Here is a 23705-nt window from a genome sequence, read left to right as displayed (position 1 = left end):
ATTTACAAGCAACAAAGAGGGGTGGGGAGGAAGTGGGCTGGTTCAAGACCAACTGAAGAGCCATCCAGTATCTGATACCAGAGGATCAGCACACTTGTTGAGCTGTAAGCATAGCATGTTGTACTCAAGGGTCTTGGTGAGCAGGTCAGTTGTTATTAGGTTGCTAGAACTGCATGTTACACATAACTACTTTTGTGTGTGTGTGCCAGGGATTGAACCCAGGGCCTTGTGCATGCATGGGAGACAAAACACTCTACTATCTGAACTACACTCCAGCCCTTTGTCTCCTCTTCTTTCTACACAAATTGCTTCTGAAAATTTGGGGGTAGTTACTCATGCAAACTTGTAGGTTGCACAGGTTATCTTCATCTGATCCCCACTAATGCTCATGTTCTGTGTGGTTAAGTGAAAGAGTTTAGCTGCCCAGTAACCTACAATGGAAGTCATCATGTCAATCTTCAGGAAATATGATTTATTCTTGTTCAGGATAGTACACAATGCAATGTCATTTTCTCCAAGGACACCAAAACTTTTTCTCATTGGACTTCTGAAATGATGGCAAACAGCAGTGCCAAGGAAACTCACACTGACAAAGGAGTTTGCCCTCAGAACACTGGGGGTAGCCTCTCCCATGCTTTATTGGAAGCAAACACCATTGTTTCCTCTTCCTTTATCAATCAGTACCTGGAACATCAGGCACCAAGGATATAAACCCCATCAAGGCTGCATACTATAGTATCAAGGGAAGCAGACGCACAGAAAATAGAAAGGCCACAGCTGCACTCTGCACAATCCAAACCTGTTAGACATCTAGGGATGGGTTTGGTTCACTCTCGCCCTCCTCCCCAGCTGCCATGAGGTAAGTAGGTCTACCCTCCTACACCATTCCACATTATGTTCTGCTCCACCTCAGGCCTAAAGCAAAGCAGTCAGCCAGTCATGGACCAAAATAAATCTTCCCTCCCTGAGGTTGATTTTTCTCTGCTATTATTGTCAATTCAGTGGAAATCCAGTCTGACACATAAATCAAACTGGAACATGTGAAGACTCTATCCGATTTCTGTTTCAGAATTTATCACCCTGTGCAAATTGTTTTATGTTCTTCAAAAGAATTGGAAAAATTGGACAGTTACACACATTTCTTTGATCCATTACCTTTCATGTATAGGAAGTAAATATCACACATTTAGAAGGTTTTTCTCCCTACTGTGAGTGAAATGGCTTTGAAAGCAAGTGGGGAAACGGACTTACCATATTTTAATGTTCAGAGTTTCTGTCATGTGAATCCTTTCATGTATTTGAAGATGACTAGGGAAACTGAAAAATTTGCCACAATTTTTGCATGCAAAGTGCATTTCTACATTACCATTTCTTTAAGGCTTATTAGGGAACTGCACCACTTTTCTGATTCTTTATATTAGTATAGTGTTATTCTAATATGAGTTACTTCTTGATTTTGAATGTAACTGCAGCATATGAAGTTTTCACTACCTTGTTTATATTCAAAGGGCTTCTCACTGTTATGGGATGATCACTCAGAAAACTCTCTAAGTCCAAATTTAAAGAAAATTTGAGAGTCTTTATTATCTGGCCAGAGACCCCTCAGAGTCCAAGCAACCCTATGGGAGAACAGCTTCAAATTGTCTGTGGCCAGAGTATTTAAGGAAGAAAACCACATCCTACAGAATCTGCAAGTTGTAAGCAAGCAGGATACAAGTGCTGAGAAAGCAGGGAGCAAAAACAGACAACTACATACTGGGTTCGAGAACATTTTGGGTTTACATCCTGTGCTCAAGTACAGAAAAACAAATTTTTTTTAGCATCTTAAAAATAACTTATATGAGAGTTCATAGAGGAGTTATAAAAATTGAGTCATTATGGCTATACGAATCTATATTTGTCTATGGCTATATTGATTTAACCTTATCTATATCTGTTAATCAATTAGCCTATATTTATCTATAACTCTACTGGCCTACTGATTTATCACCTCACACTGTTCTATATTTTATGTCCTGTAGCTTAAATCCTAAATCTTACAGTTATACAATTTACTACTATTACTTAGGCTTACTCTTAATGAACTTATGTTTTATGCTTACTTCTAACTTATTACAGGGCAATTTAACATTATTTATCCCATAGTACTTATTTTTTAAAATTTTATCTTATTTATTCTGCTTATCAATATCTTATATCTACAATCTATAATCTATATTGATTAGACTCAAACCATAACACTCACCAGTGTGTTTGTTCTTGTATTTGAAGGTAGAAAGATCAATTAAAGGCCTCCACACATTTTCACAGCCATAATACTTCTATCCAGTATGAATTTATGATTTAAAGCTGATAAGAATAAGTGAAACCTTTCCGGCATTGCTTACATTATACTTGCTCAGCAGTATAAGTGCATCTGTTCTTGAAGGTGAGTGGAAGTACTAAACTTTTCCAGACTGTTTACATTCATACAGGCTCTCTGCAGTATGAGTTCTCTGGTGTTTTCACACTGAATTGGAATAAGCAAAGGGTGTACCACACTGTTTATATTCAAGAGGCCTCTCTCCAGTATGATTTATTTCATGTACATGAAGATAATCACAACTTGTAAATGTTTTGCCCTACTGTTTACATTCAAATGACTCTTCTTTAGAATAAATATATGTATGTAAAACCCACAGGAAGAAGTAAAGGCTTTCCTTGTATACATTCATAATGTTTTTTTCCCATTGAGTTTTCTTATGTATTTGAAGAAGCCAAACTATTGAAATTGATACCACAACACTTATGTCATAGGGCCTTTCTCCTCTATGAGATTGTTCACTTATATTTTAGGAAAAGGGAGAAAATATGAAAATTTTAATACATTATTTATCTTCATAGAGCTTCTCTCCAGGGTAAGTCTGTTCATGCACGTGAAGATGAATGGTAAAACTAAGTTTGACCACAATGTTTACAGACATGAGGCTTCTCTCCAGTATCAGTTTTTTCATGGGACTGAAAGCCATCAAATGAAGCAAAACCTTTCCCATGTTGTTTACATTCATAGCATTCTTTCCTGTATGAATTCGTTCATGGGGGTGAAGTGGAATGGACTACGTGAAGGCTTTGCCACACTGCTTAAATTCATAGGGCTTCTCTCCAGTATGAGTTTAATTATGTATCCGAAGGTAAGAGGACCTAGTGAAGGCTTTCTCACTTTGTTTACATTCATAGGTCTCATTTCCTATATAAGTTCATTCATGTGAGTGAAGCTGACTGAATGTAGCCAAACCTCTTCAAGGTTGTTTACATTCATAGGGCTTCTTTCCTATATGAGTTCTTTTATGATTGTGAAGCTGACAGCTTAACCCAAAGTCTTTCCCACATTGTTTACATTCATAGGGCTGCCTTACAGTATGAGTTATTTCATGTGAGTGAAGGTAACTGGATGATGCAAAGTCTTTCCCACATTGTTTACCCTGATAGGGCTTCTCTTCAGTATGAGTGTTTACGTATTTGAAGGTGAGAGGACCAGGTGAAAGTGTTCCCACATTGTTTAATTCATAGGGCTTCTTTCCAATGTAAATCTATTCATGCACATGAAGTTAGGGGTAAAATAAAGGCTTTGTTTACATTTATTTATATTTGTATACATTTATAGGAGTTTGTTCACATGTTTGAAGGGAAAAGGGCCAGGGGAAGGCTTTTCCACATTGTTTACATTCATAGGGCTTCTCTCCAATATGAGTTTGTTTATGTATTTGAAGGGAAGAGGAAGAAGTGAAGGCTTTTAAACATTATTTACATTTATAGGGCTTCATTCCAATATGAGTCTGTTCATGCACATGAAGATAAGTGGAACAACTAAAGGCTTTCCCACATTGTTTACATTCATAAGGCTTCTCTCCAGTATGAGTTCGTTCATGTATTTGAAGGGAAGAGGGCCAGGGGAAGGCTTTCCCACATTGTTTGCATTCATAGGGCTTCTTTATACTATGATATTTTTCATGTGAGTGAAGGTGACTGGATGTAGCAAAGGCTTTCCCACATTGTTTACATTCATAGGGCTTCTCTACAGTATGAGTTTCTTCATGTGAGCGAAGGTAACTAGATCTACCAAAGGCTTTCCCACATTGTTTACATTTATAGGGCTTCTCTCCAGTATGAGTTCGTTTATGTATTTGAAGGGAATAGGGCCAGCGGAAGGCTTTTCCACATTGTTTGCATTCATAGGGTTTCTTTATAGTATGAGTTTTTTCATGTGCATGAAGATGACTGGATGCAGCAAAGGCTTTCCCACACTGTTTACATTCATAGGGCTTCTCTGAAGTATGAGTTTCTTCATGTGAGGGAAGGTGACGGGATGTAGCAAACGCTTTCCCACATTGTTTACATTTAAAAGGCTTCTCTCCAGTATGAGTTCGTTTATGTATTTGAAGGGAAGACGGCCAAGCAAAGGCTTTTCCACATTCTTTGCATTCATAGGGCTTCTTTACCGTATGAGTTTTTTCATGTGCGTGAAGGCGACTGGATGTAGCAAAGGCTTTCCCACACTGTTTACATTCATAGGGCTTCTCTGCAGTATGAGTTTCTTCATGTGCACGAAGGTGACTGGATCTAGCAAAGGCTTTCCCACATTGTTTACATTTAAAAGGCTTCTCTCCAGTATGAGTTCGTTCATGTACTTGAAGGGAAGAGGGCCAGGGGAAGGTTTTTCCACACTGTTTACATTCATAGGGCTTCTTTAGAGTATGAGTTTTTTTATGTGAACAAAGGTGACTGGATCTAGCAAAGGCTTTCCCACACTTTTCACATTGGTAAGGATACTCTCCAGTATGTGTTCTATTATACTTTCGAAGGGAACTGGAACAAGTTAAATCTTCCCCAGGTTGCTTACTTCCATACATCTTCTCCCAAGTATGAGATTGTCCACATTTTTCAAAACTCCTGAAACAACTGAACTCTTTTCTACACGTCAAATATTCATAAGGTCCATTGACATCATGCACTGACACTTGTCTTTGAACACTTGTGAAAGAAATGAAGGAATTCCTGTTCTGTTTAACTTCATATGGCTTCCCTCCACACTCCTCATTCTTATATGATTTGTTTGCACAGTGAGATATGATATGCCTATTAAGGAAAACATAATATATGAAGATCTGTCCACCCATATTGCTTTCACATAAACTTTCTACCAGAAATATCCTTTAAGACTAAGATTTGGAGCCAGGCACGGTGGTTCACACCTGTAATCCAAGTGACTGAGGATACTGAGGCAGATGGATCTCGAGTTCAAATCCAGCTTCAGCAAAAAACGAGGTGCTAAGCAGCTCAGTGAGACCCTGTCTCTAAATAAAACACAAAAATAGGGATGGGGATGTGGCTCAGTTGTCAAGTGCCCCAGAGGTTCAATCATGAGTACCAAAAAAAACCCCTATGATATGGAATCTCACTGAGGGTTTTTTCCAAACTGAGCACCTTTCAAATTTGTTCCAGAGCCTACCATATGATTTCTGTATAAAAATTACAAGCACAGTTTATGGCTGGCTCATTAATACTCTTACATTTATTAACAGGCATTGGACTTACACTATTACCCATGTCAGGGAAAGTACTGGTTTTCTGTCATGTCTACACTGTATTCTGTTTGAAAGTCAATGTAACAATTACTTTGCAAAACTGCTCCTCCACAGCTGCTAATAAAGCAGTGCTATTAAATACAGGTTGTTAGCACCGTCAACAAGTCAATTATTTTGAAAACACTAAACGTGTATTTTACATTAAGGTTAATTTTGGTAAAAAAAAAAAAAAAAAGAATAAACATTATTCATATCATGCTTGTTTTCTTTGTTTGTTTGTAAAATTATAGGAAAAGAATTCCCTCAGGGCTCTGATTCCTCTTATGAGTACAAATTACCTTACATCTCTCCCAGGATTTGTGTTCTGATCTTCAACATTTTGGTCCTCCCATCTGACTCCTAAAATGTAGACCCAGAACAGTCATTATGGATCATCGTGATTTCAGAATGCATTTTGAGATTTACAATTTGGACAACTATCATGCACTAATAAAAAAGATGGAAAAAGGAAAAAAGACAGAATTATGATATTCATGCTGCTGAGTGCAACAACATTGGGCCCAATTTATTCCCCAGTTACTCCCTTTTCCACATTCCACATGCATGAGCAAAGTACACCTCCCAGGTGCTCTGTCTTTCATTATGTAATGAAACATCATCCTTACCTATAGAAGCCAGGTTTCTAAGTACTTCCTGCATCACATCTCTGTGGAGATTCTTCTGGGAAAGATCAAGCAGAGCCCACTCCTCCTGGGTGAAGTTCACAGCCACATCCTCAAAGGCCACTGAGGTCTAAAATATGCCACAAACATGTAGTGCAGACCAGGAGAGACTGACAGCATGAGGGCTCTATTCTCAACATGTGAGATGTTCTCACATTTCTGTGGTCTCTATATATTTATTTCATGATATGGTTTTTGAAACTTGTACTCTATATCTGCACTCACTTCCCAAACAAGCATTCCAATGTAATAGCTACTTTTCTATCTAGAAATGTAGCAGCAGAGCAAAAACACCCTTCTCCTTGTGGAGTCCAAGGAATAAGGCATGCTCCGGTCACCCCTAAGGTCTTTCTAGGGTGCATGTCTAATACATGGAATAATAAAGCCCTACTAACTCATGTGCAGAAGAGAACTAATATTAGTCCTCCTGACAGTACCTATTCTGAAAAATGCCTACTGACAAAGTGGTACTTTAGTGGGTAGGGGGAGCTAAGAATTTGGGAAGGATCGTACCAAACTAAGCATTTACACTGAGTCAGAGTGCTTTAGAGGGTACATAAGCAACACAGGACTTACTGAACGTTTGCTTACCTTCAGATATCCTGTTATTTTGTTCCACTCTTAAATTAGAACTTCAAGGATTAAAGTCCCCCAACCCCTCAAAAAGAAAAAGAACCCTTTGAACAAAGAATCTCAGAGCTTCCCTAGTAGACAACATTTAATTGAAGTGGTCAAAACATAGAAACTGGGGATTAAGCTTATCCTGTGTGATAACACCAAGAAAATCAAGTAGAATTTGCAGGTGCTTCATCAAGAGAAAATACGTGTCCAAGAACAATAAGAATTTTTTTAAAAAGTAATACCTATCAATATGTTCTAGACAGCAGACCTTTGGTTTATAATAATATACAGTCAAGTGCCACATAACAATGTTTTGGTCAAAGACATTTTGGTTAATAATGGACTACATACACATGGTTATAAGTAGTAAAGAAAAAAGCAATGTGTTTGTAGGAATGACTGTACAAAAACACCTACTGCATGATCACCTTTGGTATTTTGTTGTGCAGGGCTGTAGCCTAGGAAGCCCTGAAACAACAGAGTCTAGGCATGTAATAGGCTGTTCCTTTTAGGATTCTGTAAATACACTGTGGTGTTTGTGCAATCATCAGGCAGCCTAAAGAAGAACACCCAGAATGTTAAGTGACACCTGACTATAAATAAGAAACTTTTAAATTATACTATTAAACACAGCATAAAATTAGCAGAAAGATGAACCAAGAGACAGACCAAGAGAAAAGAAAATTTCAAATTCATATGGAAATTGACTAAAGAGATAGAAGGTATTGTGGAGAAGTGGAAACATTCACATGCAAGTTAAAGTATGAGTCAAGGCTGGGCTCTAAGGCACATGCCTGTAATCCCAGAGTCTCGGGAGGCTGAGGCAGGAAGATCATAAATTCAAAGCTGCTTTCAAAAAAAGCAAGGTGCTAAGCAACTCAGTGAGGCCCTGTCTCTAAATAAAATACAATATAGGGCTGGAGATATGGCTCAGTAATCGAGTGTCCCTGAGGTCAATATCAGGCACCAAAAAAAAAAAAAAAAAAGATGAGTCAAGACAAACTGGTGTCTAATTGAAAAAAATGCATTGTTTTCCTCAATTCCGTGGGCAGACATTAATTGATATTAGATTCTGCTGTGAAAATAAAATTAAAACAACTTTTTTTGCTAGAAAAAAGGGAAAACATTTTTACATAAGAATAGTTTTAAGGAAGAAGAATGGGAAATTCAAACTATTAAAATTATGTGGAATTAACAATGAGAATGAGTGGAGGAGAAGCCTGTAATCCATGGGACATCAGAGCGCCACAGCACATTGTGAGATGCATAAAAGCACAACTAAAATGGAAAATAGCCAGGAGGGGGACAGAAGGTGAAAGCCACATAAAAACGGTTACAAACTATCTGCAAAGTCTTACACAACAAAAACTAAAAAATACTTCTGAAGGAAGTGATGCATTTTAACGATAAATGGTATTTGCCAGCATACAGAATTGTAAATCTCCCCAAACATTAACCATGAAGTCAGTTCAATCACTTTCCAAATACCAAAGACATTTTTATACAAAAAGAAGAGGTATTCTTCTAATGTTCACATGGAATTGTAAGACACTCAACAATGAAAGAAGAAGAAAAAAGAAGAAGCATAACACTTCGTAATTTCAAAATCTGCTCAAACTACAGTAACAAAGACAGAGCAGGTCACAGCACGGCCAGAGATCTGGAGGAAAGGCCCGACCTCCACACTGAGGCCCAGAGATCCAGAGGAGAGGCCTGTCCCAGGCCCAGAGATACGTGGTAAGGCACCTCGTGCTGTGGTTCCTTATTCACCAAAGCATGGCTCCAAAGCCCAACATCAGGGTACATATAGGCTTGAGGCTGCCATCACCACAAAACTGAGATATCGACGCTTCTATCAAGGGACAACAATAAAAACCTGGTAAGACATCACCAAGGTCCCTGTAGTCCTGGCTGCACCAAAGGTATCTCTACTAGGGGTGATAACAGTTATCCTGTTGCTGAGGTGACAGGGAGTCTTGCATGGGGTTCCCTATCTCTTGTTTCTCCAACTAATGATTACCCTCTCATTACTCATATAATCTAATACCTCCATACTCTCACATCTTACCTCATAAACATCTCAGCCAAGTCCCACCCTCTCTTCTACCATTAGAAACTGTAAACCATTACAGAAACCTATTGACTATATGGTAGAAGATAACTAAACCCATCATTTCTGATTATAGTGACAAAACTGTAAATATAAAAATAGAAGCTAACTGATCTATGGCTGCACATTAGGTACATTAAGTGTTATAATATTGATCTCCCCCTTAAAGGTGAGGTATTGGTAACTTATAGGAACACTATAAGACAATAGGGAAGAAGCTGTCATACCTCAGATCTACACATCAAGAGAGGAAGACACATAGACATCATAAAAAAACCAAGGGAGGAAAGGGCCCCAAACAAACCAAGATACCACAACAATAGGATCCATAGATAGCACCATAGATGATGTATCAGAGAAGGAGTTTGGAATATACATAACTAAAATGACCTGGGAATTAAAGAAAAACCTAAGTGAGCAGATACAGGCAAAAATCAATCACTCCAACAAAGAGATGAGAGAGCAAATATAAGTTGCAAGAGATTACAAAAAAAAATATAAATCCTCAAAATGAAAGAAACAATAAGCCAATTAAAAAACTTGATAGCATCATCAACAGACTAGATCACTTGGAAATGAGGACCGCAGACAATGAAGAAAAAATATACAATCTTGAAAATACAGTTGGCCTAACAGTGAAGATAGTAAGAAATAGTAAGAAACCATGAACAGAATATCCAAGAATTATGGGATACCATCAAAAGACCAAATTTAAGATTTACTGGGATAGAGGAAGGTTCAGAGATTCAAACCAAAGGAATGCACAATCTCTTAAATGAAATAATAGCAGAAAATTTCCCACACATGAAGAATAAACTGGAAAATCGAATAAAAGAGGCCTATAGGACACCAAATGTATAAAATTACAACAGATCTACAACAAGACACATTATAATGAAAATGCCTAGCATACAGAAAAAGGTTAGAATTTTAAAAGCTGCAAGAGAGAAAAATCACATTACCTATAAAAGAAGACCAATTTGGATCTCGGCAGATTTTTCAATTCAGACTCTTAAAGTTAGGAGATCCTGGAATAACATATACCAAATTCTAAAAGATAATGGATACCAACCAAGAATGTTATATCCAGCAAAAAATAAACCTTCCATGATTAAAAAAAAATAAAGCTAAAAGAATTTACAGCAAGAAAGCCTGCACTACAGAACATTGTAGGCAAAATATTCCATGAGGAGAAAATTAAAAACAATGATGAAAATCTGCAAAGGCAAGAACTACAATAAAGAAAAAGCCAACCAAAGGAGGAACCAAGTCAAGTTAAATATCAAAAATAAACAAAAATGACCTGTAATACAATTCATGTCTCTTTCAACTCTTTTTGATAAATGTTTACACATAAAAATTTTAAATACGATATCATTTAATTTTTCAAGTTTTTGTTTATCTCATATTTTTTGTTTTCCATTTCTCTTCACAAAGTTATACAAATATGTTCTTTTAAAGATTTAGTATTTTATATGTTATATTTTAATATATAATTAATCTGGCATTATATATACAGTGCCTGTGATATGAGATGAGGTATATTTTACTCTTATAAATAAAATCCAGTAGTCAAGATTTAAGGATGAAAAAGATCAATCAGAGTAAAAATTGTTTAATAAGGTATTTATAAAAGATAAGGGCAAGATTGAGGGAAACTAACAAATTTTGTGAAGCATCTTTCCTTCTGTAAACTTGGAGAGGTAGGAGGTGAAAGAAGAGAGAGCCATTATGAAAAACTTGTAGGAGAAGGTGACCTAACTGAAGCTATTCCCACCAAAAGCATGTAGAAACCAACTCACAGTCTAAAAGAGTCTTATAGGGGAATAAAGCACCATGCTCTACTCTTGTATATTCTAAATTCATCTCTTGGTGTCCCTCTCTGATGGAACTCAACAAGAAACCACATCACAAGGGGACTTATCATGCAGCCTACATCATGAATTGCTAAAAGGAAAAAGATGAAGAAAGGAGCCATATGAGGCCAGTGAGTATCTGAAATGTGTCTACTCTAAATTGAGGTGTGCTATGTGTTAAATAGACATTTGATTCCACAGAATTACTAGGACAAAGAAATGAACATGAAATATCTTACTAACAATTATTTTCCTTGCAAATTATGTTGGTAATCCATTGGGTTAAATGAAAATATATTAAAATTAATTTATCTAAAGTAAAGGAAAACAAGGTAACTTCTGTTTCTTGACTGTAATACTATCTATCTATCTATAGTCATTTTTTTATATTTGTGTTATCAAAATTCATATAAATATAAAACTAAATAGGGCAAATTGTACCATATATTTAAAGTCAACAAACACGACTTTAAAAAGAAATCTAGGTCGTGAAGTATCTTAACAGGATTAGGCACATACTAACCACCTGATAAATAATGGCTATTATTATGAGTCATTAAAACAACCAGCATCGCATACATCTGTAATCCCAGCGACATGGGAGGCAAAGGCAGGAGGATGGAAAGTTCACAGCCAGCCTCAGCAATTTAGCCAGGCCCTAAGCAACTCAGTGAGACCCTGTCTCTAATAAAATTCAAAATGGGGCTAAGGATGTGGCTAAATGCTCAACTGTCCCTGAGTTCAATCCCTGGTTCCCCCAAAATAAATAAAAGAAAGAGATAGATGGATGGATGGATGGATGAATAGATAGATAGATAGATAGACAGACAGATAAAAACAACCAGCATCAAGTTGTTTCATAGTTGGGTAGGGAGGGGGAGCATGGGAGAAACAGACAAACACTAGATAGGGAAAAGGGGAAGGAGGAGAAAGAAGGGGGCAGGGGGTTAGAAATGATGGTGGAATGTGATGGACATGATTATGCAGAGTACATGCATGAAGACATGAATAGTGTGAATATACTTTGTATACAACCAGAGATATGAAAAATTGTGCTCTATATGTGTAATATGAATTGTAATACATTCCGTGTCATATACAACAAATCATAATAAAAAGAAATTTAAAACAAACAAACAAAGACATAGTAGCACAGGTTTAAATGCAGACACTTATGGCAATGGAGGAGAATGGGGGACCCAGGAAGTGCTGACCCATACAGAAGGAGCCAGATCTTTCCAAGGATAAAGAACCCTGGGGAATGAACGGCTGGAAAAACTGTATGTTCACATCAACACCAGAAATCAGACCCCACCTCACAGCACATGCATACTTGAAATCTACATGGAACAAAGTCATGAAGTAAGATGTGAGCCTCACGATTCCTACAAGAAAACACAGAGCACACGTCTCACAACACTGAATTTGGAAATGGTTTCTGGGATATTATAGCATCTATGAGATTCATGAAAGAATAGGTAAACTTAATTTCACCAAAAATACCTTCAGTCCTGTCATTGCAGCAATGAGGCTGGAACTACGGATGCCATGCTAAGTGGAAGAAGACAGCACAGAGGGATCACTGTGTGTCCTCACTCACACAGGGAAGCTGCCAGCTGATGTCACAGAAAGCACTGAGTACTTACCAGATGTGAGGAAGAGAGGAGAGGGGACAGCAGGGCTGGGGGAGGAGGCTGGGTCTCAGGTGACAGGATACACTCAGAGGAGCCAGCACTTCCACTCTCTGTCACAGTAGGGTGGCCACGGTGTACAGTATGCCACTGTGGTTTTCATAATTCAGGTGGGGAGCAGTCCACAGACACCAAGAAATGGCAGATGTTAACAGATGGAAGAGCTGACGCCCTGATCTGATCATGGCACACTGGAACAGGTGCGCGACTAGCTCACTGCTCCTCGTCCATATGCAGAACTTAAAAGTGCATCAGCATAGAAAGGAAAAATGGTGTCCTCCATGGACACCATCTGAAGAGTAAAATGGCACCCCAAGGAATTGTAGAAAATACCTATGCATCGAGCCTCTGGAGAGGTGTTAATACCTGGAATGAATGAAGAATAAGCCACTGACAATGCTCAACCCATCTTCAGGACATAAACACACACATACCTGGCAAAGAATACAACACCCTGAAGACACAAGGATCTAGAAAATGTGAGGCTCCACTGCAGGATGAAAGACTCTCACCCTGACAAAAAGAAAAAGTCAAGGAAGGCTGCTTTCACCACTTCTGACAACACAGCAGAGGTGCTCCCAGGGAAGCCAGGAAGAACACCAAGGTATTCCAGACTTCAGGGCCAACTCACACAGCCCCAGACACTGAGCAAAATCAAGGACTTCGCCAAGCACACAGAGGCGGGCACAGGCTCAGGCTCAGGCTCAGACCCAGACACATTCGCCGGAAGACACAGCAGCCACAGGCACCAAGATGGGAGGAGACAGCACACTCTGCGCCCTGCACCACCTCTCTCCCCATCAACAGCGAACACCAGACATGGTGCCCAATGACTGGTTTTGCTGGATTCCTGCTCCCTAAAACCTCTACTGCAAGTGGAAAGGGACATCGAATGGGCTTTCATCACTGCAGCGCCTACCAAAAAGCCTTCTACAGGGCGGAGATCAGTACCTGAGAAGTGGTGGGGCTCTGACACACACAAAGGCAGAGGGAGGCCTCCCACAAATGTCCTCACAGCCCACATCCACTCAACTTTCACAGGTTTAAGTGACCAAGCCCATCTCCCATGTCACAACTATGGCTCCAGGATCCCAAATCACTTCACAAAGTTGGGGTAATCCAAGTGATTTCACAATGGAGGCTCTCATGAAATCCTTTACTGCAAAGTTTACAGTAGAAATACAAATGATTTTGAAAACCTGTAAACACCCAAGAGGTAGATCTGTTCCCAAGGTCATCAGTGAAAAATTAATACACAAATTTCAATAAAAATCAATTTAAAATTAAAAAGTCAACTTCTGTACACATGAAATACTGAAATGCAATTAACACAAAACTTCATTTATAATAGCACCACAAGAATAAATATAGAATAATAACATAAGAACATACAATACATACATAATAACTAACACAACAGAAAAGTATAAAACTTATTTCCTAAATCGCAACACTTGTTGGAAGATCCAAACAAAAGAAAAACCATCCCATGCTCATGAACTAAAGTTTTAACATTATTAATGTGGTGATACCCCCAAAAGAATCTACAGATTCTATTTACCAATGAAATCCTAAGTGAAGATTTCTTTTTAGAAATTGAAAACATCATATGACATTGCAAGGGACCAAGAATAGCAAACAACTTTGAAAAAGAGAAGAGCACTTTGACTAGCACGTCATGAGCACAAAACTTACTTCAAGTCAACAGTAATCGAGGGTGCAGTAATCACACCAGGAACACCATGTAGATGATGAATGACAACAGTTGTGGGGAGCAGGAGGTCACCAAAACAGCAGTGGAGCAGCTCCACATAGAAACCCAGGAAAACCTGCAGGACCACTGTGATGCTACAACAGCATCAAATCTCACATAACTGCAGGATGCACCTCAGTGAAACACGGCTGGAAGCTTCACGGAAGTCTTACCCGTCCTTGCTGCAAACCCGGGGACTCAGCACCATCCTGCAGACAGCAGCCGGAGTGACCAGTGTAACATCAACACGCTACAGTGACAGTCATCATAATCCACAATATGCACGGTATTGAGCCAAACCAGGTGCCCATCAACAGATGAAAGGATAAAGAACATGTGGTACACAAACACAATGGAATTTCACTCAGTGCTAAAGAATGAACTTATGCCACTGGGATGAAAATGGGTGGAACTGGAAGACAACATACTTAGTGCAAAAAGTGAGAGCCAGAAAGCCAGCTGTTGAATGTTTTTTTCCCATATGTGGCAGCTAGAGCAGAATCAGGGAAGAAGTGGGGTATGAGGGATCTCATGAAAGTAGAAGAGAGATCAATACAGTAGACCAAGGAGACTGAGAGAAAGGGAAGAGGGTCAGGAAAATAGAGTAAGAGTGGAATAAAACTGAACAAATTATGCTGTGTGCATGTAGGAATATATAACAGAAAATTCCATTATGTTTATCTATAAGGCATTAATTTGAAAAAAAAAAAACTATAAATAAATAGGAAGAAGGCCAGTAGCATAGAGGAAAGGAAACAGGAAGATAGTAGGAGAGAGAAAGAGGAGTTACTGGCATCTGAAGTGGAGAACATTACATCCCATGCTTGCATGTTATGTAAAAACTGAACCACAACATTAGCCAGGCACAGTGGTGCACAGCTGCAATCCTAGGAACCCAGGAGGCTGAAGCAGAGGATGAAAGTTTGAGGTGACCCTCAGCAAAGTAGAAAGGTCCTAAACAATTTACTGAGACAGCCTCAAAATAAAAAACACAATGGGGCTCAGTGGTAAAGAGTTCATTCAATCCCTGTTGGCAAAGAGATAAATAAATAAAACAAACCCCAAAGAAGGGGATAATTTGAGAAAATACCAGTGTAAGCAATGCCCTGGGTATGACACTCAATACCACAAAGGACATGAAAAAGACACCATAGCCTATTAGGGACTTTTTTTCCTAAATTCCCAAAATATGTCCAATGAATGAAATGATGACATAGAAAAGACTTTTCAAAAAAAAGAATATTTCACCTTGCTCACCTCTGAATAAATACATTTCACATTTAAGGAAAACCTGAGTCTCAAATAAGGAAGCATTCATTTCAAAGTGAGGAACACAGAAAAGGCTGGGGCTGAGGGAACACAGATGTCTCAGGCTCAAGGAGCAGGTAAGGTCCCTATGAGCTGGGCATCCTCCCACCTGGTCCTGCTCACTGAAACACTCCATGATCCAGGGGTCCTGGACCATGACTCCAGTCTATGAGGCCTTCAGGTTTGCACAGCACTGCACTGGGGTGGGTGGTCCTTATGCTCTGGGAGAGTTTTCCTCCTTCACAACTGTGAGAGAATGCAAGGGCAGGACTCACTGCTGACCTGGCCCCTGAGTACCAGCATCCACAGGCTCACTGTCCACCTGTCTCCAAGGAATGAGAACAGGGCTTGGGGGAGACAATATCCCTAGGAGGGATCTGTCTAGATGAGGCCTGTTCTAGCACATTCCTCAGCCAATGGGCCCCCCAGCTACTCTCCTGAGAGTCTGTACCCCATACCTCAGGTTTCCCTTTAGAAGGAGGTGACCCAGGGCCTAAAATTCCCTGCACCCTGCAGGACACAGGGCAGTTTTTGGTACCCAGAGGTAGCCCCAGAAAAGGACAGGACAGTGGCTAAAGAAACAGGACCCCAGAAGAGTACAAAAGAAACTCCTACACAAAGACATCCTGGCATCTCTGGTGGGGAAGGTAAAGGAAGAGAGACAGGAAGTCGTTTCACAGTGGAGCTCTGGGTGACTCTGCTCTGCTCTCACCACAGGGCAAACTCATCAACAGAAGACACATCTTTGAGGCTGTGCCCACTTGAATGTAGTGTGAGGAGCACAGAGTTGATAATGCTGTGAGCTGGAGAAGAATGTGGATTCCAGCAATGTCATCAAAGAGCAGAAATTTTAAAGATCTACTGAGAGCCCTAGCAGGCCCTAGATGGGGGAAAGCAGGGTAACTCCTGGGGAAAGAAGGACAGGGACCCCTCAAACCAGCATCCTTCACACAGAAGACCCACACCAGCGGCAGGATCCATGAGGTCCTCTACCTTCACTGCACACTAAGGGGCTGGGACTGAGGTCCAGCTGGGCATAGAGGGTTCTTCCAAAGATCAGGCAGACCAGGCAGCACACTGGGAACCCACCATGGACCAGCCCATACCATGAGCTGAAGGCATCAAGGGCTGAGCTGTAGCAGCATCTGACTCAGGTCTGGCTTGGCTGACTCTGGAGCTGACAGTTGGGAGGCCAGGGTCCAGCCACAGATGGTTCCCACCAGTTCTAAACAGCCCACCTTCCCCCACCCACCACCCCTGTGATCTGACTTGGCCCCACACACTCACCACTTCCTGCCTTCTGAGGAGACCAGACATCCTTCCTATGGATCTCAGCCGGTGTAGGTCACAGGGAGACAGATCTGAGACACAGCCACTTGGGCCTCATGCAGCAGAGAAGACACAGTCCTGGAGATACACAGGGTGAGAGATGAAGGCCTCTGAGACTGTGGAAGACCACCCCCTCCCACCAGCTGCCTGCTACCTGCCCAGGGTTCATAAGATCCCTGCATACCCCAGCCACATATACAAACTTGGGGCCCTGAGTGACAGGAGATGTGGCCAAGTCCTGGGTAAATAGGCCAGAAAGACAGAGTCTTGGCAAAAGTCCTTCTCAGACAGCATTTCCTCCCTGCAAGGGGACCTGCCCCATCAGGGGGACATTTCCACTTAGGCAGGGCTGAGACAGTTCTCCACAGCCAGCTCTGTTGTCTTCCTGCTCCTCTAGGCACAGAAACACAAGCATGTGTGAGGAATTACAGCCTTGGTGTCCAAGGCAGCCGACCCTGACCTCAGAGAAGGTAGGTGCCAGGTCTGGTCAGAATGGAAGGGAGGGAGACAGGCATCCATCACTTGAGAAGAAGCCAAGGTTGCATGGCTAAGGCCTCCTCACACTTTCACTCTCAATCAACTCTTTTTCACCCAAGAAAATAAAAAGACAATCAGGAAATACAATTAGTAAGTGCATGAAAAACTAATTATATGTCAATAATAAAAAGAATTCAATGAATGGAAAAGCAAGCCCTTGAACCACCTCATGTAAGGAGCCTGCTTCACCCACAGTACAGAATGAAAACCCACTTGCAGAGAGGTAAGCACATTCCCAAGTTGGGAGCCAGGCTCTGACAGCTGGCCCCTGGAGGACTCGTTCCTTGGTGGCCAGGAGGGGACAACTAAGTATTTCTCTCTTGAAACCCATCATGCCCCCTGTCCTATAGGTTTTCTGAATAAGAAGACAAAGAAATTCCAAAGGAAGAGATTGATACACTCACATCTATGAAAAATGAGGCTCCTGCATGAAACAACAATAGGGTACAAGAAGGTTGCCCTACCTCAGGGGAAATGTCTACAGTCTTTACAAAGAAAAATAAATTCATGTTGAGGGAATATTAAAGGAAAGAAGAAATTACCTCACAAATGAATTAAATTTGAATTGAGTTTTAACTGAATTAAATTTTAGAAAATTACTGAAAACCTTTCCAAGAACATGAAAATACACACACAAAAAAAATGCTCATAGAAATAGTATTCAGTAAAAAGCAATGTACATCCACATGGAAGTAAACAAGAACAGACATGTATTAGAGATATACACACAAGGATTAAAAGCCAGAGAGCTGATCCATATAATGCAATGTAGTTTATCCATAATCAATAGCCTGATGATTTTCCAATGTGTACAACATAAAGTGTGCATACTTAGGGGCCAAATTTTTAAAAAGGATGGAATTATCAAGAACATAAAAATTACACTCAAAACAAAAGTCAGGGTCCCAAAGCAGAAAAAGTGGAGGGACCTGGGGGAACCACAGCCTAAACAGCAACATGAGTCTAACCAACTGAGACAGAGACCACATACTACATGTTACCGTCCCACAGTAATAAAGTACTAACGGAAACACAAAGTTATTGAAACCTCAAATAAGACAAAACCAAGTAACATTCTGCTTCCTCACACATGGGTAAACAACCAGGAACGACAGAAAGAATCAGACCTGTCCGCACCTCCAGGCAGAGGTAGCAGAGACCAGGGCAGCCTGCCCAGGGCCAAGTCATCTCTATTTGGCTAGGGATATATGGGAGTTTAGAATCTGACTACACTGAGCATTAAAAATATATTTCAAAGGGCTGGGGATACAGCTCAGTTGGTAGAGTGCTTGCCTCACATGCACAAGGCCTTAGTTTGAATCCCCACCAGCACCACACACATACACACACACACACACACACACAATTATATCAAGAACTCTCAATTCTTCTTTACATCAAATTACTCTATCCAAATAAATGTTAACCAAGAACATAAAAATACTAAGTTCAATGAAGAAATGAAATTCCTGGCCAGGCATGGTAGGGCACACCTATAATCCCAGCAGCTACTGAGGCTGAGGCAGGAGATCATGAGTTAAAAGTTGGCCTCAGCAAAAGGGAGGCACTAAGCAACTCAGTGAGACTCTGTGTCTAAATCAAAAAATACAAAAAAAAAAAAAATATTTTTAAAGGTGCTGAGGCTGTCGATCAATGGTTGAGTGCCCCTGAATTCTATCCCCAGTACCGTAGGGGGGGGGGAGGGGAAAGGTTTCTAAGTACTTGGGGGAAAACTGGAATTTTGTGGCAGTAAGAGTTGATAAAGGCTACATCAGAAGCAAGCTCAGATAAGCAGCCTGTCACCCCCAGTTCTCCAGGAACCCCGCTTGGTAGCTAAACACATTCCCAAGCATGGGGACAACTCTCACAGTGGATGCAGTCTAGGTTGCTCCTCCTAGGGAATGAGGAAACCTGAGCAGCTGGACATTTGGTTCTGGAAGTCACTGTGCTCTCCTCTCCCCAGAGTGGAATGTTCCCTCCTGCAGGACCTCAGTTCTCACTGACACCCAAGCACTCACCAGCAGGCACATGAGGGCCCTTACCTGTGAGGCCTTTTCCCTGAAACCCCTTCTGACACCTAAAACGTGAGTCTGATGAACACCAATCCATTCTCCAAAACCACTGGTCATTCAACAGTTAATTCTGACACCACCAGGGTCAGCACAAACCCTGGTTCAGGGTCAGCTCCACTGTTCCAGTATGGATGCCAGGTGCAAGGTAGCCAGCCACACTGCTGCGAGCAAAGAACTACAAACTGGGGACTTCCGTCACCCCCTCCTCAAGTTCAATGATTTGATTTTAGCAAAACACATCGCTTACATTCAGCTTACTATAAAAGATACAGCTTAGGATTAGCCAAAATAAAAAGATATGTAAAAAAAATGGAAGAGTCAAAGAGAATTCTGGGAAAGATCTATGAATGAAGAAAATCTCTTCCTCTGCATTCTGCTATAGCAATTCTGCACAGAGACCCCTTTCCCATCCTGACTTTGAAGATGCTCCCCCTTTTTTAAAAAAAAATTTATTTTATTTATTTATTTTTATGTGGTATTGAGGATCGAACACACTGCCTCACGAGTGCCAGGCAGCACTCTACCACTGAGCCACAATCTCAGCCCCATGAAGATGCTCCCTTTTTAACTCAGACACCCTCTGATACTAAAAATCCCTCCCCTATTTTTTCCCCCTCATAAGCAATTAGGGGAACAGTTTTCTCTTCAGGAATCAGAACAAATACTTGTTAATCAAACTTGACTCAAGTTTCCCTCCTTCCTCCAGGACCCTGAACTCTGACCCACTGGCACCTGGAGACAACATAGGACCCTTCTTCCTGGTGCCTCTTAAGAACAGGCTGACTCCTCACAGTCCTCCCCTCCAGCTTCTTCCTAACCCTGTTTGCCCCTCTCTACGAAGCAGCCCTTTTCTGCAAGAACTGTGGGTGCTTGCAGAGCTCACCTGTGGTTCTCCCCCTTCCTGCTCCTTTAGATAAGTTGCTTCTCACCCAAATCTGTATTTGTTTCATTGCACACTCTGGGATCAATATGCACCCTCAGAAAGGGGCTCCCTTTAGCCTTCCCATCCAGTCCCCCACCACATATGCCTGAGGATCCCCAGCTTTCCAGAGCTCTGTAGCTTTTCCGTATAAGGGAGCCTTCCAGGGTTGGTGTGAGCAGCCTGGGCCTCTGCAGGAAAGGCTGCCCAGAAAGCTCCGACTGGACCTTCAGTGACCTCCTTTTGCAGAAGGAAGTCTGGCCTTGGTTTACAGTCACTGGGATCAAGGATCTCTTCTTCTCAGTCAAGTTTTCTTTCTTTCTTTTTTTTTTTTTTTTAACATTTATTTATTTATTTATTTTTATGTGGTGCTGAGGATCGAACCCAGGGGCCTCACATATGCTAGGTGAGTGCTCTACCGCTAAGCCACAACCCCCAGCCCCTCAGTGAAGTTTTCAATCAGAAGAGACTTGGTGTTTAGAGAACCCAGTAAAATCACTCAAACTTTATGTCTGTGTTTATAGGAGGAACAATTTTAAACACATTTAAAACTTCAACAGGAAAATCAAAATTATTCCTTTTCAGACAATAAACATGTTACTCAATGCTATATCCAAGATAATATTTGATAATCATCACAGGTGACTATTATTAGGAATTGACTAGTTTTGGTCAACAGAATCAGTGTTAAACATTCACCTGCAGTTCACAGGGTACAGAACAGACCCATCCACTGCCAAACCACTGCAAACTACAGGAGTGGATGTTTTGGTGAATCTTTGTAATGAGCCAATTCATCTACCACAATGGGTTGAGGAAATATACTCACTTTCTGCAACCATATTAGAAGAAATCTTCCCTGTTTCTTTTCCCAGGTAGCATCCAAAAGGCCAAGCCCTGGAATTATATTTTAAACCACTCTTCCATCCCCATTGCAAAAAAGAACACATCTAAAGGGAGAAAAAAAATGTACATAAAAATTTTTGACTAGCCAGGTGCTATAGTGCAGGCCTGTAATCCCAGTGACTCCAGAGGACGACATAAGAATCCAAGTTCAAAACCAGCCTCAGCAATTAACAAGGCCTTCAGCAACTTAGTGAGGTTGAATCTTTGTGATAAAGATACCAACTTCTTGGGGCTGGGATTGTAGCACAGTGGGGAAGCACTGCCTTGCAAGTGTAAGGCACTGGGTTCGATCCTCAGCACCACACTAAAATAAATTAAGATACTGTGCCCATCTACAACTTAAAAAAAAATATATATATATATATACCAAATTGATATATACATATATATGTATATACCAATTTCTCTACCACACTTTCATCTGGGAATGCACGCATTTCTGCAACCACACTGAAACAGAGGTTTTCACTGATTCTATTCTCAGGTATCATTCCCAAAGCAAAGGCCTGCAGTTCTAATTTAAATTTGCAACATGCTCCCCTGCAAAAAAATAGAAGTCATCCAAGAAACACAGTAAACTCACTCTGGGGAAGAAAAACAGTACGTAAAAATTTTTAGAGAGGGGAATATAAGACCTAATATTTGTTTATTTTCTGTTTTTTTCTATATTTTCCCCCCTGCCTTATACCTCTAGCTTATCCTTTGGAAATATTTTCTAATCAGCTCTACTAATAAGCTACACTTTACAATTACTGAAAAATTGACACTAAAATAAGCGGGCAAGTCTTTCCAAGGCAACAAACCCAGGGAGCTGTAGCACCACTGGACACTGACCTGTCAGACTCTAGCTTCAGGTCAGGCCATTTGTCACCAGGCACATCCTCCCAACCCCCACCTGCTGCTGAAGAGCTTTGTAGCATTTTGCTCCACCTCGCTGGGATCAGTTTCCCCTGCTCTTTGGGATAACTGTTTTCCTTCAAAGCTCTGAGTGCATCCGGAGAGCAGGAACCATGTCTGTCATGTTACCCGAACACCAGCATCTCACTGCTTGACCTGAGTATCTCCAGCTGTTCCCCTGAGAGGCTGCACCCCACCTCAGGCTGCCCTGTAGGAGGAGGTGACCCAAGGTCTGAAATTGCCTGCACCCTGCAGGGCACAGGGTAGCTGTGGGCAACTTGCAGCAACACCAGAAAAGAACAGGGCAGTGATTGAAGACATAGGTCACAATGCGATGGCCAAAGGACACCTATGCCCAAAGACAAGGCACGGCCAAGATAAAAGGAGGCATAAGTACCTTTTAAACACAAGTTCCAGGTAATTCCTCTCTATTTTCCACTTCTGGGAAATGTTTACCCATATTTTTAAAATAAAATATTTTAAACGTGCCATTCATTAATAGGAGAAACAACCACAATTAAAAACACAAAAAACAAATGGTTGGCAAAGTGTGCACTGGAGGGTGCAGCTGGCATCTGGGAATGTGGGAGGGAACTGGAATTTCAGGTTTCTGCTGCCAGTCTTGGAAGGAGCCAGGCTTTGAATGGAAAATGGACTTGATACCCTGTTTCCTGCACATTTAGGAGTATGTGTCTGTAGGACGCACAGGTTAATCCTGGGGAGAAACAGGGACAGACGGGGACCCCTAAGGCTAACACAGAACACACCTGAGTCCAGAACCCTGACACCTTCCCCTGCTCACCACACACCCTGGGAGCATCAGGCCACATGAGCTGGCCAGAGCTGACCCAGGGATGTCGCCAACAGGGAGGCGAAATAGAGGACAAGGATCTGTTGCCCAGCCCACCCATGGGACAGGGGCCCAGGGCGACCTGCCACAGAGAACTCGGCCGCGCTCTGCAGCTTACCTTAGGGACACGCCACCAAACTCACCCGCAGACCCAGGATCCTGGGCCACCCGCCAACGCAGACTCGAGCACGCTCCGCAGCTAACCTCAGGGACCTGTCATCCAACCCATTCCGCGGGCCCAGGGCCACCCGACAGTGGGGAATCCGCCCCACGCTCTGTAGCTCACACGCACTCGGGTCCCCAAGGCAGGTGGTGACCGGGTCCCGCCAGTCCTGGCCACACACTCACCGTTTTGGGCCACCGGGGTGACCCGCCGCCCTCCGGAGGAATATCCCGGGTACCCGAGCTCGTCGGGAACTCAGGCTACGCGGAGCACCCGGGGATTAGGGAAGAAGACGCGGAAGAAGTGGGCGAAGAACTCAGCGAGCAAGGAGGAAAACCCCGCGAGAATGCGGAAGCCCGCCCCTCCCCGCCTTCTGCGCACCTCATTGGACAGTTCCTCTCGGCGCC

The 23705-nt window shown here is 41.5% G+C and overlaps 2 protein-coding genes across 7 annotated transcripts in view; both read right to left on the bottom strand.

Annotated features, from left to right (window-relative positions):
* LOC308655607 (uncharacterized protein) overlaps positions 1–23705 on the bottom strand; it is an 801622-nt gene that overhangs the window by 401337 nt on the left and 376580 nt on the right. The window lies entirely within an intron of this gene.
* Positions 1275–23646, bottom strand: LOC308643800 (uncharacterized protein). 6 transcript variants are annotated; one of them, XR_014020830.1, is made up of 8 exons: positions 23484–23646; positions 21312–21432; positions 16913–17032; positions 6230–6356; positions 5903–5963; positions 5232–5333; positions 2246–5115; positions 1275–1308 (listed from the first exon to the last, which is right to left on the bottom strand). XR_014020830.1 is itself a non-coding variant. In XM_081284041.1 (7 exons), exons 3-7 carry the CDS (start codon positions 16940–16942, stop codon positions 3780–3782), a joined length of 1656 nt encoding a protein of 551 aa, XP_081140167.1. In that variant the 5' UTR covers positions 16943–17032; positions 21312–21432; positions 23484–23646; the 3' UTR covers positions 1571–3779. The 6 variants fall into 6 exon arrangements, 5 of the variants coding, with proteins under 5 accessions (XP_081140167.1, XP_081140169.1, XP_081140170.1 ...); XM_081284041.1 differs by lacking the exon at positions 1275–1308 and having other exon boundaries at positions 1571–5115; XM_081284043.1 differs by lacking the exon at positions 1275–1308 and having other exon boundaries at positions 1571–5115; positions 21312–21379.

This window comes from Spermophilus citellus (assembly GCF_964194105.1).
Source record: "Spermophilus citellus genome assembly, chromosome: 1".
In the NCBI taxonomy this organism is placed as follows: Eukaryota; Metazoa; Chordata; class Mammalia; order Rodentia; family Sciuridae; genus Spermophilus; species Spermophilus citellus.
Note: the sequence above shows the minus strand (reverse complement) of the source record. Positions and strands in the feature narration are given on the sequence as shown.